At 35.3% G+C, this 15,539-nt stretch overlaps 1 protein-coding gene across 1 annotated transcript; it reads right to left on the bottom strand.

Annotated features, from left to right (window-relative positions):
- Window positions 1-221: 221 nt before the first annotated feature.
- LOC116413373 (uncharacterized) lies at window positions 222-9,364 on the bottom strand. The gene is made up of 6 exons (XM_052900343.1): window positions 9,185-9,364; window positions 8,008-8,089; window positions 6,736-6,836; window positions 3,827-3,914; window positions 1,715-1,815; window positions 222-359 (listed from the first exon to the last, which is right to left on the bottom strand). Exons 1-6 carry the CDS (start codon window positions 9,233-9,235, stop codon window positions 222-224), a joined length of 561 nt encoding a protein of 186 aa, XP_052756303.1. The 5' UTR covers window positions 9,236-9,364.
- Window positions 9,365-15,539: the final 6,175 nt, after the last annotated feature.

Genomic DNA, 15,539 nt, shown 5'->3' with positions numbered 1-15,539 from the left:
TAATAAAATTGTATTTTAAACACTTTTAAAATCCTCTCTCTTTTCCGAGTCGGTTCTTATGAACGAACATTTACCGTTTCACTTTAAAGTTTTTATATTATCAAAAAATCGGAGGCATGTGCGATTAGGTGCGATTATAATTTGGGATTATAAAATGAATACTTTTAATTTGTAATTAATATATAATTCTATAATAATTAAATTTACAATAAGTCACACAATTACTTGCTATCTTTTATGCGTTTTATTTTGTGTCTGGCGTGTTGGACAATTGTAATATTGAATTCTGTATGTGGTGCCACTAGCATTTCTATCTTTTTCGTATTTATTCGTATCACTAGTACTTCGTCAAATGGATCCTGCATTTGGAAAAATATAAATTAGTTTTTTTTTTATTGTTAGAGAGTCAAACGAGCAGACGATCCACCTGATGAAAAGCGGCGTTTCCGGCTTTTTAAATCGGTATAGTTTATCTATGACAAAATGGCATGCCCCTCCAAATCCAAAGAATTTTTGTATATATTTGTTTATATATAATAGTGCGCCACCTACCCTTTGTTTTTCTTTCTTTTCTCAATGTCCTCTACCCGAAGGTTGTTTGGAAGAGATTGCTTAGCGATAAGGCCGCCTTTTGTATCATTTCTTATTACAGTTAAATGTATTTACTATTTTATAAATGGTGTAATAAAGTGTAAATAAATAAATATTACGAGCTTTTGACCATGAAATACGAGTATATAATACTCCTCTGGCCGGGGCGCTACTGAAGAGATTTCTTCACGAACACAAACAGAGCACCAATGTCTGTATATCTGTATATCACACATACTGAAGTAAAAAATTGAAGGCATGTGTTTTATTTACATACACAATTTATAATAAATTTAATTTATTTTTATGCATACAATACCTAAATTCTGTCTATGTTAAGTTGTATACACCTGATATAAGACTAGCAGTATCCCGCGGTTTTGCCCGTAGCACTATCATATGTTGATTACTCTGTAACTTTGGTCAAGACGTAAACTGTTAAAATTAATCCAAAAAGATTTCTTCAAATCCAGGTAGTTTAGAAATTAACGCGTTCAAACAAACAATCTCGTTAGTAAATAAAAAATATTTTAAAAATGCTTCTAGAATGATGCCAAGCTCTGATGAATTACTATGGGTTGCAAACTTTGACAAAATTATTTTTATTTATTTATTTATTTAATTCTTTATTGTACACACCAGTTATAAGAGTATGACATAGGTAATCAGATGTACAAAGGCGAGCTTAACTCTAATAGAGTTTTTTTTAGCAAACCCAAAATGGAAAGAAGCATCAATGTCAATGGGTAGAGCGGTGTACAATATTTATTGTTTTTTTTTTCTTAATAATCATAATACCATTTACCAGAGGGAGACTTTGTACAAAAGTCGATTGCTTGGGTACCTCTGTCCCATTCGTGTTTCAACCGTGAAGCAATTGTGTTTGCATGGCTGTGTTTCGGTTTGAAGGGTGGGATATGGCGTGAATTTACTGGGTACAGAGGAATAACACCTGGGTCCTCAGGAGTAGCAACGCATGGGGGGGTATCACGGGCGCAATAGTTAACTCTGTTATGTCTATGGTACTACTCATGTCTATAGGTGACGGTTACCACTTTCCATCAGGTGGGCCGTCAGCTTGTTTGCCATTCTGTTGTATAAAAAAATAATAATAATGAATTACCAATTCCTTAATATAGTTTTGTGTCAGAGTTCCAAATCGTTTTAACGCTAATCCGAAGTTCGTGGCTCGTCTCAAACTAATATTGGTCAACACTGGTGCACCTGAAATCAAAAATAAAAAAAATCATACTGCTGTATTTTCCTTATATTTTCAACCGAATTAAAAAAGAATATGGTTCTCTAATTCGATTGTATTATTTTATGTTTGTTACTTCATAACTCTGGCAGATTTAAACCGATTTGGAATTATGTTTTTTTTTTATCTAAAAGGATACACTTACAGATTGGTCTCGTAGAAATTTAATGAAATGCGGTTTAGCAATTTAGTTTGTAAATAAAAATAACTAGTTTTGCTATAATTGATATAGTTTTTTTTTTGTGGAACACAACGATAAATTTTATTATCGAATTTATTAACGAATAATTTACAGTGGCACCCTGCACTTTGGTTATGTTTTGTTAAGAGAGGGACTGGCTTAAAACCAGCGCTGTGCACAGTATCAGCTGAGCCGGTTCCTTTTGCCTAGTGTGGGACACTTTTTGTATATGTTATTTGTATTTTATATTGTAATTGTATGGCAATAAATGTTTCTATTCTATTCTATTCTATAAATTATTATAATATTACCATTTTACAGTTAGGTGGGCTGTATGCTTGTTTGCTACTTAACCTTGCGGTATAAAAAAAAAATTATGAGTTCGTAGCTTCTTGATATAGAATTAATTAACAAACCAAGAAATTAACACTGTTCTTGGTGCTTTAACGATTTACATAATTGTTATGAATTTTCGTACACAGATATGGGATAGATAGATAAACTCTTTACTTGCGGGGGAAAGGGATTGCTAGTAATGGGGCTATTTGACCCCAATATACCCTGTCAGGTCGACCTCCACGTGGTTCCCCTTGGAAACCATCGTGGCTAATTCTAGTTGAATTCGTTAGGATGGGCTAACTGACCTGCTTTCATCCTCATCAGTCATCTATTACTGGTGCCCCGCCAGTGAATACCGATAGCGCAGGCGGGGTTACCATACCATTATCACCCATTAAAAAAAACTCTTTACTTGCATTTAGAGAAATACATAGACTGTGAAAATGGCGACAAAAAAAAAACTTAAAAAAAATTAACAATACGGCGACATAGACAAAATTGTATACATACATCTAATAATTATGTGAAAATGTAGTGTGTGTCATAAGGATGCAAAAAGGCGATTTCTCAGCGAGTTGTTTGCTTAATAAGAGAACCACTAATTTCTGTTGCTGCCTGAAAGAGTCCCCAAAGGCAACGACAACGCTGTGTCCGACACATTTTGATATATTCATTAACTTTTATTAAACTGAACATAGAATTATGATGGGATGGACGAGGATGGAATGGTAGGCTATATATTTATCTTGTTCTATCGATCCATCCTGATTATGGGCACATAATCGTAGAAATAGTTATCGACAAATAAAAATACTAACGGGGAAGGGATTGTTAGTAATGGGGTTTACTTTTCCCATTACTAGTAATACATCCTATCAGGTCGACCACCACGCGGTTTCCTCTGGAAACTATCGTGGATAATTCTAGTGGAATTCGTCACGCTGGATCTACTGACCTGTTTTCATCCTCACCAATCATTCCTTACTGGTGTCCCACTAGCGTATATTGATAGCGCAAGCGGGGTTACCATTTCATTATCACACATTAAAAAAAATACAAGGCCCTTCTAATGTATCTAGAGAATAGTTTCGGTCAGCGCTTGTATGAGAAAGAACTAGACAGCGCATATCGCTGTCTCATTTTGTCACATGCATTTGCTAGCTTTTCCGTCTCCGTGCGGTTCCGGCTACTCCTTCCTTTTCCGTGGATGTCGTAAGAGGCGATTAAAGGAGGGCGAGGGATTGGCAGCAGTATCCCTTTTAAACCATTTTCAAAGCCTAATTGCGGTTGCCAATGCGCCTGCCAACCGTGATAATTACTGGCAAATCCCTCAAGGGGAGGCTTATGTTCAGCATTGGACAGATAAAGGCTGATATGATGATGATAATGATAATTTGCGCTAGCGATAACGATTCTATCGACAGATTCGATTGCTACTTATCCAGAGGGACAGTCACCGTCTTTGTTAGTCATAATAACGCCTTCAACAGATTCGTCCTCCATTATTCTATCCACAATTGGATTCACTGTGTTGACTTTAGCAGTCTGAAAATTAAATGGAATTAGACAATCTTCACAACTCTCTAGAAATTATATGTAAGTAGGGCTTGTGTTATGGCCATTCGCGTATTTAGGGTTATTGTCCAGAGAGGGTCTGGCCCCTTAAAAAAGGAGCATATGCACTTTTAGACATATTTTTGCGAATTTTTTCTCACATTTTAGGTGAACATTGGACTATTCTAAGGTAGGCATGGCCCACCCGGCCCCCTCTCTGAAAGACGTCTACGACTATGAACTTATACTAAGAGGCAATATCGTACAGCTCAAGTATAAGGAAAAATATGAAATAAATTTGTAGTTATATTATAAAAAAAAGGATGTTTGCAATGTAAAGATGATGAGAATGATGAAAAATAAAATAAATGATAAAAAATTGGGATTCCGAGGCCGACCACATACTCTTTTGTTGCAGTATCCGGCCGTAGTACTTTCCTAATGCCCCTCAAATATTGCGTCTAAACTGCGCCCACCATGTACCCTCTTGTATAGGTATTCCGTCACCCGTATCCAATAGCGAGGACGGGATGCCTTAAATACTGTACCGCAAATTATAAAAAACAAAAAAACGTTATACGACTTACAGTTTCCACCAGCCACTCGTCTTGACGGTCTTTTAGTAAATTATTTATAATCTTCATTATTGAAATAGACCTTTTTACCGTTTCTTTTTACTTGTGCTTGTCTGAAATATAAAGTATTTTTTTTAAATAGGTAAAAGTGAAATGGTAACCTCGATAGAGCTATCAGTACGTTGGCGTGGCACTAGTGACAGATGATAGATGAGAATGAAAATAGTAAATGGAAAGTGGTAACCGTCGCCTATAGACGTGAGCAGTATCATGGACATAACAGAGTATACTGTTTCGCCCATGATACCCCCCATGCGTTGCTATTCCTGAGGACTCAGGTGTTATTCCTCTGTACCCTGTTAATTCACGCCATATCCCATCCTTCAAACCGAAACACAGACATGCAAACACAACTGCTTCACGGTAGAAACACGAATGGGACAGAGGTACCCAAGCAAACGACTTTTGTACAAAGTCATTTATTTATTATTGGTTGATTTTAATATTTCTCTGTCATATGATTTGATTGTCGTGTAATCCCGGCATAGAATGGGCCATTCCTTCAGTTTTCATGGGGATCGTAAAAGGGGACTAAGGGAATTTAATAGTCGAGCGATGGGCAGCAGCGTCCCTCTTTAAACATCACTAAAGCCTAACTGCGGTTGCCGAGCCTTCTGCCAAGCGTTGCTATTACTGATAAAGCTACTGGTAAAAACTTTAGCTCCCAAGAGGCAGACCTATGTTTAGTAGATAGTTAACAATTGATATGAACGGGGGGGGGGGATAGGAATTGTTAATAAGATTTAACAGATCTATTACTAGCAATATAGGGTATATAACAGGTCGGCCTCCATGCGGTTCCCTCTTTTTTTTTAACGCCTGGAAAATGCTTTATGCAGACCCATACACCTTGTGGGAGGTGAATGGGTACTGTGGGAGTCCCCCCGTAAGGCGGGGGTGTACCCACCAAAAACCAGACGATATACCCTCGAGGTGCCATATAACGGAGACATGGGTTCGCATTCGCACTCACCACATCTCCGAATGCGGGTCCCCCTGGAAACCATCGTGGTAAATTTTTAATGAATGCATCACGGTGAACCAACTGACCTGCTTCATCTTCATCTATCATCCCACACTGGTGCCCCGCCAGCGCATCCCGATAGCGCAGGCGGGGTTACTATTCCATTTTCATCAAAAAAAAACTAATAAGAAGATGATGATATGATTTACTGGTGATGAAAGTATTCAATAAATGAAACATTCATAAAGCAGTACTTACAATACACAGCCTGTTCCGTAATCATCAAATAAATGGACAATTGTCGGCGAGAGTATTTATTATTTGGATTTTCTCTTAATTTTATGTACGACGCAAGCAGCGAACTCTTTATCCCCGGCTACGGAGATTTCGAACGAAGCTGTCATAATTCTATATGCAATTAGTTCATCCAACAGATCCTGTTGGTCATGACGTTATTTTTTTAATTTTAATAGTCAAAATGATTTGTTTAATAGTAGCTGTAGGGGGGAAAGGGATTGTTAGTAATGGAGACTGAGAATCCCATTGCTAGCAATATACACAATATACCCAAATGCCTATTCGTATATTGTCGCTATGTTTTTTTTTATGGGTGAAAATGGTATGGTAACCCCGCCTGCGGTAACGGGATACGCTGGCGGAGCACCAGTGAAGGGAGATAGATGAGAATGAAAACAGGCCAGTTAGCCCATCATGATGAATTCATCAGGAATTAACCATGATAGTTTCTAGGGAGAACCACGAGGAGGTGGACCTGGTTGTGTATATTGTTAGCAATGGGATTCTCAGTCTCCATTACTAACAATTCCTTTCCCCCCATTGTCGCTATGTTAGGAACATGTATATAATAAAAGCAAAGAAATGATTGTTATGTACACACACTTCACGGTACAACGTCTGTCCTCGCGCAATGCTCCTACAATACTGACCGCCACTGACATTTTTTACGTATGTACCCTCATGTATACACTAGAGATAGTGTGCGTATTGCCATATCTCTCTTCAATCGTACACTCTTGACAGAGTGGTCGTGGTTTTTACAATGATAGTGGATCGTCGATGAGGCCCTCCTTTGCGATTGAGGTCCACGCAATATGTCTCCATCTCCTTCTGTTCACAGCCGAGCGAGATTGTCAATTACTACAGGTATATTACATGTAAAATGCATCTTCTTTAAAATGAACTTGGTACTCACAATTTCATTTAAAGCCTGCATTGTAGCAGTATTTAGATGAGGCAACTTCTTCGACAAAACAAGCGCCATGGTTCTCGGTAGAGTTGATAGTTCAACCCATTCTGTAGTGGGGGGAAAGGGATTGTTAGTAATGGAGACTGAGAATCCTATTGCTAGCAATATACCCAACCAGGTCAACCTCCTCGCGATTCTCTCTGGAAACTATCATGGTTATTTCCTGATGAATTCATCATAATGGGCTAATTGGCCTGTTTTCATTCTCACCGATCACCCTTCACTGGTGCTCCGCCAGCGTATTCCGTTAGCGCAGGCGAGGTTACCATACCATTTTCACCCATAAAAAAAAACATTCTGTAGTATACAGACATAAATTAATAGAATAGGTTTTATTAGAGTTTCGTTCTACACTGTCTTCGTCATCATCAATCAGCCTTTAACTGTCCACTGCTGAACATAAGCCTCCCCTTTGGGGGGTTTTGCCAGTAGTTGCTACTTGTTGGTGACCATAGTCAGGCTTTAGAGATGTTTTAAGAGCGACGCTGCTGTCCACCCTCGCCCTCCCTTTTTTTTTTAATGGGTGATAATGGTATGGTAACCCCGTCTGCGCTATTGGTATACACTGGCGGGGCACCAGTGAGGGATGACAGATGAAGATGAAAGTAGGTCAGTTAGCCCATCTTGACGAACGTAATACCTCTGGTATTGCAGGCGTTCATAGGCTACGGTAATCGCTTACCATCAGGTGGGCCGTATGCTTGTTTGCCACCTCAGTGGTATAAAAAAAAATTAAACTAGAATTAGTCACGATGGTTTCCAGGGGGAACCACGTGGAAGTCGACCTGACAGGGTATATTGCTAGTAATAGGGCTATTTGACCCCATTACTAACAATCCCTTTCCCTCCTCGCCCTCCCTTAGTCGGTGTTTACGACACTCACGGGAAAGGAAGGGGCAGCCTATTCTATGCCGGGACCACACGGCGACTACACTGTATATAGCTTTTATCCGCTACTTCATCCGCATGATCAATTAATCAATCAAATCAATGGTTAACGACATTTTAACCATTTAATTAACCGGGATAAATAATGACCTATATACTTCTCTATTTCAAATAGTAGGATGTACATGTATATTAAATTTAATGACTAGTAGTTGAGCCGTTAAGGTGTTTAAACGTAAACAAACAAACACACTTTAACATTTGTAATGTTAGTGAGGATAGAGTAAGGAAGTAAGATTAAGGATTAACCTTTGTTATCATGCCACTTACTGTTCCGAAAATACATAAGTCCAACAACATTATGGTTGCCTTCTAAGCATGATATAGTATTTATAGTTTTCTTATCAAAGTCCTGTAAAATAACAATTAATGCATAATTTATTAATTATTAATTTAATTTATTTTTATTTTATTTATTAGGCGTACATAACAGAAGTTTACAAATACAAACTTAAACTATAACATGCAAGTACATTAATGTATTGATCAGGTAAACTTGCCACAACATGTGCACACAGCATGATCCAATAATAAATGCGATAATAATTATGTAATTTATTTAGTTATATGCTTTTGTATTTGATATTAGGTTGTAACAAAAGTGTACACAGGCGGACTTATCCCTTAATCCTAAAAAGCCTGATTTTTTAAATCAAATTAAAAAATATATAAGTGTACCCTTTACTGTGTTTATTAATGGGGAAAAATAGTATAGAAATCAAAACGATATTTTTATATATTTATTTTGAAAAATACATTTGGTAACATGTAAACAGCCAAATATTAAAATAAAATCGATTGTAGGCGCCCAATGTGATTTAAAACCTCGGTATCAAATTTGATACTTCAGATATTTAAGGGTTAAAGGGATTTCTTCCAGTCAACCTTGAGAATCCGAAAGAAGGAAGTTAATAGTAACTGATATAATTATTGGTATATATTTTTTTTATTACCATGTTGTTTGTATGGTGGTATGTAAGGTGGCGCCCTCTAGAATCAAAACCTCTAGACAGCTGTATAAATTCTAAAATGAGAGGCGGCAAAATTGAAGCGGTTGTTCAATAAAAAGTTTTTTTTTTGGAAACTACTAGTTCAACATTTGTTTTATAAGAGAGACACAAACAGTAGTGGAATATAAATGGTTTGTTTTATTTATTTATTCATTAGTACAAATATGTGTACATGGCCGATTTAATGCTAAAAGCATTCTCTCCCAGTCAACCATAGGGAAGTGTCAGAATACTCGAATGCGGTACTACTAATTATTGATATACATACATACTAAAATTACATATATAAACGAATAAATATATATGAATAACAAATACACTTACATATATATGATATATACTATATTACACACGAAATTAAGAATTTGAATTGAATCGAATTAAGATTTGTTACGGTGCGTATGGTATAAATATTCATAATTAAGGATAATGCTTACTTGTGGCAATTGCTTTTTAAAAGCTACAGCTTTCTTTAATTCATGAGCCATAATCGAATAATAAATAAGCGATATCAATACGATATTAATTAGAAAAGATAAACTATATAAAAACAATTTTTATAAGGTCATATAAATATAAATAACGTTGTATAAAAATGTTTTACATCAATTTGTAGTTGTTTGGAGGAAATAAGTAACAACCAACTCGATTATATTATTGATTTTCATATAATGAGAGAATGACAGCAGAAATTAATGTGAGAAGTAAACGTCGCTGTCATGTCTGTATGTCCAGTGCGAAAGATAGAAAGAGGTGAAATATCTATGTACAATTAAATTAACCTACTTGATGGAGAAGAAAGTAATGATGTTGACAAGTGGCTATGAGATGAATATTTACAATATTAATTTACAGACGCCACAAATTTTATTGACGTTGAATCTATTTGGTTACGAATAAGGATTGCACCCTCTTTTTAACCGAAGACAGAATGAGGTTCTTAATTCAGTTTTTTTTTTTACAACACACGGGGCAAACGAGCATGCGGCTCACCTGATGGTAAGTGACTACCGCCGCCCATGATCACCCACAACACCAGAGGCATTGCAGGTGTGCTGCCGGCCGTTTGTGTTTGTGTTTTTTAAGTTTGTTACATCATAACTACGTCAGTTGAAAATTATTTTTTTATTTGAACACATACCAATACTTATAGCAGTGATTCTCAACCTTTTTTTTGTTGCGGCACATATTTAACGATTTCAAAATTTGGCGGCACACAAAGAAAAAGATAAAAATTATTTACTCACTACAACACACTGCATAAATAGTTTATGACAAAAATTTTAAATATTTGCAAAATTTGGCGGCACACTTTTAAAATTTGGCGGCACACAAAAGTGCCGCGGCACAGTGGTTGAGAATCACTGACTTATAGAATGATCCTATAGAAATTTTATTACAATCGATTCAGTAGTTTAGTTTTTAAATAGTTAACACATTTTCAACATACACTTGTCTTTTTTTTTATACAACTTAGAATGGCAAACAAGCTGACGGTCCACCTGATGGAAAGTGGTAACCGTCGCCTATAGACATGAGTAATACCATGGACATAACAGAGTATACTGTTTCGCCCATGATACCCCGCATGCGTTGCTGTTCCTGAGGACTCAAGTGTTATTCCTCTCTACCCTGTAAATTCACGCCATATCCCACTCTTCAAACCGAAACACAGCCATGTAAACACAACTGCTTCACGGTAGAAACACGAATGGGACAGAGGTACCCAAGCAATTGACTTTTGTACATAATCTCGCTCTGATACTAACTTAGGATCCAATTCTTCCCTCAACAGACTGTTATCATCGTATAATAAAGCCGTAAACGTTAACCATAATATCGACATCTTTGGTAATTTTTTAGTGCAGTTTACTAGGCTTTGTAATAATATGGATTGGTAGTTAGGTCTTCTCTAATTGTATAATTGTTACTTAGCATACATTGACGCTTATCTGTGAGAGCTGTATACACCTTTAATTGATGTGTTCATATGGCCTTAAGCTTGGTAGTGAGGAATGAGATGTTTTTGTTCAAGTTAACTTAGATTTAAGCATTTTTGAACAGTAATTTTTCACTTTTTACTTACTTGTAACATTGTACATTGTCTGCTTAGTTGTTGTGAGCATATTGTTGGTGCGGTGTGTCTTTTATAAATAAATAAATAAATAATTTAAAATAACTGGTTTTGTCACAATTGAATTCGTTTTCAATAGTAAACAATATAAAGTGTTACCTTAGTGTTTTTAAAAAAATAAAAATCAACAATAGTTGAAAAGAAATATTATTTCATTTTTGAACTAGTTTTTTACCCGCTATTTTGTAGGCGTGGATTTTAGATATAAGAAAACTAATTGAATATATCACTTCTAGAAGGCGTATCAAGATTAAATATATACCAAATGTTAAATTAACCCTTCAAGAATATAATTATGAAAACCGCATCCAATTTGCTACAGTAGTTAGGCGCAAACATAGTTTACTATATTGGGTATACATTTATAATGACAGACGTTAGCAATATTTTTTTTTTTATATTTAAATCAATACATACTTTTTGAATCGTTAGTTTGTATAGCAATTGTTGTAATCAATTTTAATTACCTTGCTGGCGAATTTCTTTTAAATTATTTAACTCTGTATGTTTTTTTTTAAATACATGTGTAAATGTGAAAATTTAAAAGCAACTTCTGAAACGGCAGCTCCCTTTGGCAGTATCAGACCAATAAGTACTTTAGATACTTTCCAATTTCGTTTCCCATTTATTTCTCGAATAGTGTAAGATACGCTGTACATCTTAAGAATTTATTGTCAGTTGTTAAAAGACTTAATTTTAAACGTGAAAAATGCGAGACTTACTTTCAACTTTTCAAAGTGGTCTTTCTTTACAGACAAAACGAATGGTTATGGCATTGAGATGGGAGGAATTGAAAGAATTTTGTTGCATTGTTGTTTTAACGGTGGATTCTTGATTATCATCATTATTTTAGTCACTGCTGAATATGGGTCTCCCCTTATTCTCCGATAAACAATGGTTTTCAGCTAATTTATCGATTTCCTAAGATCTGTAAGTTTTTTTAGAGAATAATGGAATAGTAAGTCTCTTACGATTTTGGTATACGCTGGCGGGATACCAGTGGGGGATGATAGGTGAGGATGAAGTCAAGTCAATTGGTCTGTCGTGATAAATTCACCAGGATTTAATAACGATGGATGGAGTTCGACCAAGGGAAGCTGCATGGAGGTTAACCTCTGTCAATAGAACTAAGAATTTCTATAAGTACTAGTATATAAGTATATATAGTATTATACTCTTTAAGTATAAGTATAAGATAGTAGTAATGGTAATAAATTAATTTCCCCTCATCCAATCATTTGCATTAAATGAATGAATAAAGGAACAAGCTTGACGAAATCATTACTTATTTATATTTAGTATTATTATTATATTATGGTATCAAAAAGCGGTGATAGCCCAGTGGTATTTGTACTGGACTGTCGTGCATGAGGGTCTTGGTTCGAGTCACGGCTGGCGCCTGTATTAATGAGTTATTTTCTAACTTATGTACGGATTTAGCAATTTTTCCAAATTATCACTCGCTTTAAACGGTGAAGAAAAACATCGTGAGGAAACCTGCATACGCTAGAGAAGAAATTTAAAGGCGTATGTACCTACAAGCACCCATATAACGGGAAAGCTTTCTCCTTTAGGTTAAGAGGTCAGACGGCAGTCGCTCTTGTAAAAAGCTGATCTTGTCAAGTCACATATGGTGTCGCTTGCAAGCGTACCCTGAGCTCCAATTAGGATGCAACCGGGACATACGCTCGGATGATTATTTATTATATTATGGTATCAACTGCATCGTATACACTGCTAAAGGCCCCCATAAAGAAGATTTTGCCAGTAGTTGCCACGATTGGCAGGGGTATAAACAGCTGCGGTTAGTTTTTGGTGATGTTTTAAGAGAGATGTTGCTGTCAATTTCTCGACCTTCAAGTTCCTTTAGTCGCTTGGTATGACACCTATGGAAAAGGAAGCGTTGACCCATTCTATGCTCGGACCACACAGCAGTAACATATATTATTGTATTGTATTGTAAAACCTTTCTTGTACATAACTCAGATTAAACACTGGTAAATGATTTAATATACAATGGCGGACTTATCCCATAAAGGGATCTCTTACAGTCAACCTTCGAGAAGCTGAAAGAAAACTGTAGAATGTATTAATGAGGATATAGAAATCATAGAGTTATTATTGAAATGTTTAAAATAATAATTTTAGACTATTAATTAAAGAACAAAACTTTAGTTAAACCCGAAATAATATTACATTCCATTTTTGGTCAGTCGTGGACAAAAAAAAAAAAAACATTTCAGTTCTGTAACACAGAAATGAGGGTGTAATTTTCATTTTTCGAGGTAATCCTATTGGGTCTCATTAAGGTCTTTCGAATGAGTTGAGGGGTCACACATCCTTTATGTGTGTAATTAATATTTTAATATTGTATAAAGCCCGTGTTATTGGGCGTAGAACCGACACATGGATTTAAAATATCCAAATCCATGCAATATTTTTTTATACTTAACACATTTACGTTCTCAATAAATTGGGTAGATATATTTTTGTATTGAAATATTAATATTTTTTACCCATAACTTTGTCCGAGTTTTTTTTACATCACTGAAGTGGCAAACAAGCTTACGGCCCAGACGACGGTAACCAGTTATCGTAGCCTATGAACGCCTGCAATACCAGGGGTATCACGTACACGTTACCGATCTTAAAGAAATCTCTTTACCGTTTTTTTTAACAACTCCATACTGTAGTCTCTTGACCTCGACAGAGACTTATTGCACAATCTGACCGTTTGTGTGAGGAAACATCTCCGAGATCGCAGTATACGCGACCATCTAGACTCAAAGGTATGAGGGTGAACTCCCTGTCGATGGCGAGTTGTTCGATGGTAGAAACTGGCCGTGAATATCATATTGAATTCTTTTTTGATATTCCTCTGAGCACAGCCCGTTGTATAGGCGGTAGAAAACGCAGAGTGAGGTAAAATCTCTGCTAAGATTTAAGGGTTCGATATCGTTTGTACCGAGACACCGGGATATGTTTACTGATTGGCACGACATACTAACGTTCATAGCAATCGGTGAGAGGTTACAAATTAATAAATACATACAGTCTTTCTTTATTTGTTTGTTTATTATAAATAAACTCACTGATAAAATTTAAAAAGTTTATAAGTAAGGATGGGCATAAGTGTATTACTATTAAAATACTTAGCAATAGTTAGATGACGTCAAGTTACAAATTATTAATAATTTTTAATGTTTTCGACTCTTTTGTAGTCAAAGGGGGAATGAGGTAGATAGATTTCGGGTATATATGTATATAAAAAAAAGAATAAATCTGAGTAGGTAAGGTATGAAGGATCTTTTAAATTTATAATCGGGACTAAACATGATGTGGTTACGTAAATAGTGTCTACATACCGGATTTTTATTGCGGATGTTTCAACATGGATTGCATTACGTCGTAGTCACGGTAGGACTGAAGTGGACGGTGTCTTTTTTTAGCAACCCGCGTAATTTAAGTCTCAATTGTGGATTTAAAATATGTGTAAACGACGCGAAAGTTTAAAATTAAGTTTTTGAAAGATTTTCTTCTGTAATAGATCAGATACTATCCTTTATCTATGGTAGTAGCTTATAATCGCTAAGTTACTAGTGCTAGTGTTTAGCGTAGTAAAAAATATTCTGTGAAAAATAAAATATTACATAATTTATTTTTTTTATTTTACATATGTATAATTTTTTTACTCCTCTGTAAATCATTTGAATTAAGCATTATTTAATATTTATTTTAAAATATTATGAATGTGTTACTCTCCATTTGAGAAATAGTTTTTTAACGACTTTCCATTGCGCACTCATATCATAATATTAGGTACATGTTAATGTATAGTTTTATGGTTTCGTGGTTTTATTTATTATGCATGTTTTATTTTAAACCAGGTTCTTTATTTTATGGCTAAAGGTTATTTTGGGTATGCGAGGAAATATCTCACTATGCCTACCTTACATCTTATTTATACCACCGTTACTACAGTAACTTTATTTTATTTATTGAAATAAATAAATAAATTGAAAATACTGGGGCGTAGTTTTCAAAGCGTTGCTTTCATTGAATTCGTGTGAAAGTTTGATGGGCTGACTGAGTTATGAGCAGCAACTGCTTAATATTTCAAAAGATTGCGCTCTGGGATAGTATGCTAAAAATAAGGTCGAATGGCGTTGTTTCCTTATCCTAACGTATAGTTTTAAAATAGTCGACATACTACGAAAAACATAAGGCATCTTAATTTTAAGGATTATTAGTAGTAGTTTAATTTATCCCACTCAGGGAAAGGCAAAGGTACTGAGCCATACAGCCTAATCTTCAGTTTAAGGATTAGGCAGCAAGTAAACATTGTCATTTTTAAAAGTCGGCACTTCCCTTATATTAAAATAAATAAATAAGTAAAATAAATTTATGTAATCACCTAGAAATTTAAAAATACCTTAAACGTAATATCATAGTGTTGTACGTTTTAATAGACATAATCGTCTATTACATGTTTTTATCCAAAATATTAATACTAATACTTATCATAAAAAAACCTAGCTACATAAAAATGCAAAAATTTAAAATTCACTAAACTGATTGTGTATCTTTTATACAAACATTTGTTCTAAATAACGCGAGCCTGATAACAGTAACTTAAAAAAGTACTAATATCATAGATT

The sequence above is a fragment of the Galleria mellonella genome, unplaced genomic scaffold (genome assembly GCF_026898425.1).
Source record: "Galleria mellonella isolate WM207_F2 unplaced genomic scaffold, CSIRO_AGI_GalMel_v1 utg643, whole genome shotgun sequence".
Taxonomy (NCBI): Eukaryota; Metazoa; Arthropoda; class Insecta; order Lepidoptera; family Pyralidae; genus Galleria; species Galleria mellonella.
The sequence above is the reverse complement of the archived record's forward strand: the minus strand, read 5'-3'. Positions and strand labels throughout refer to the sequence as shown.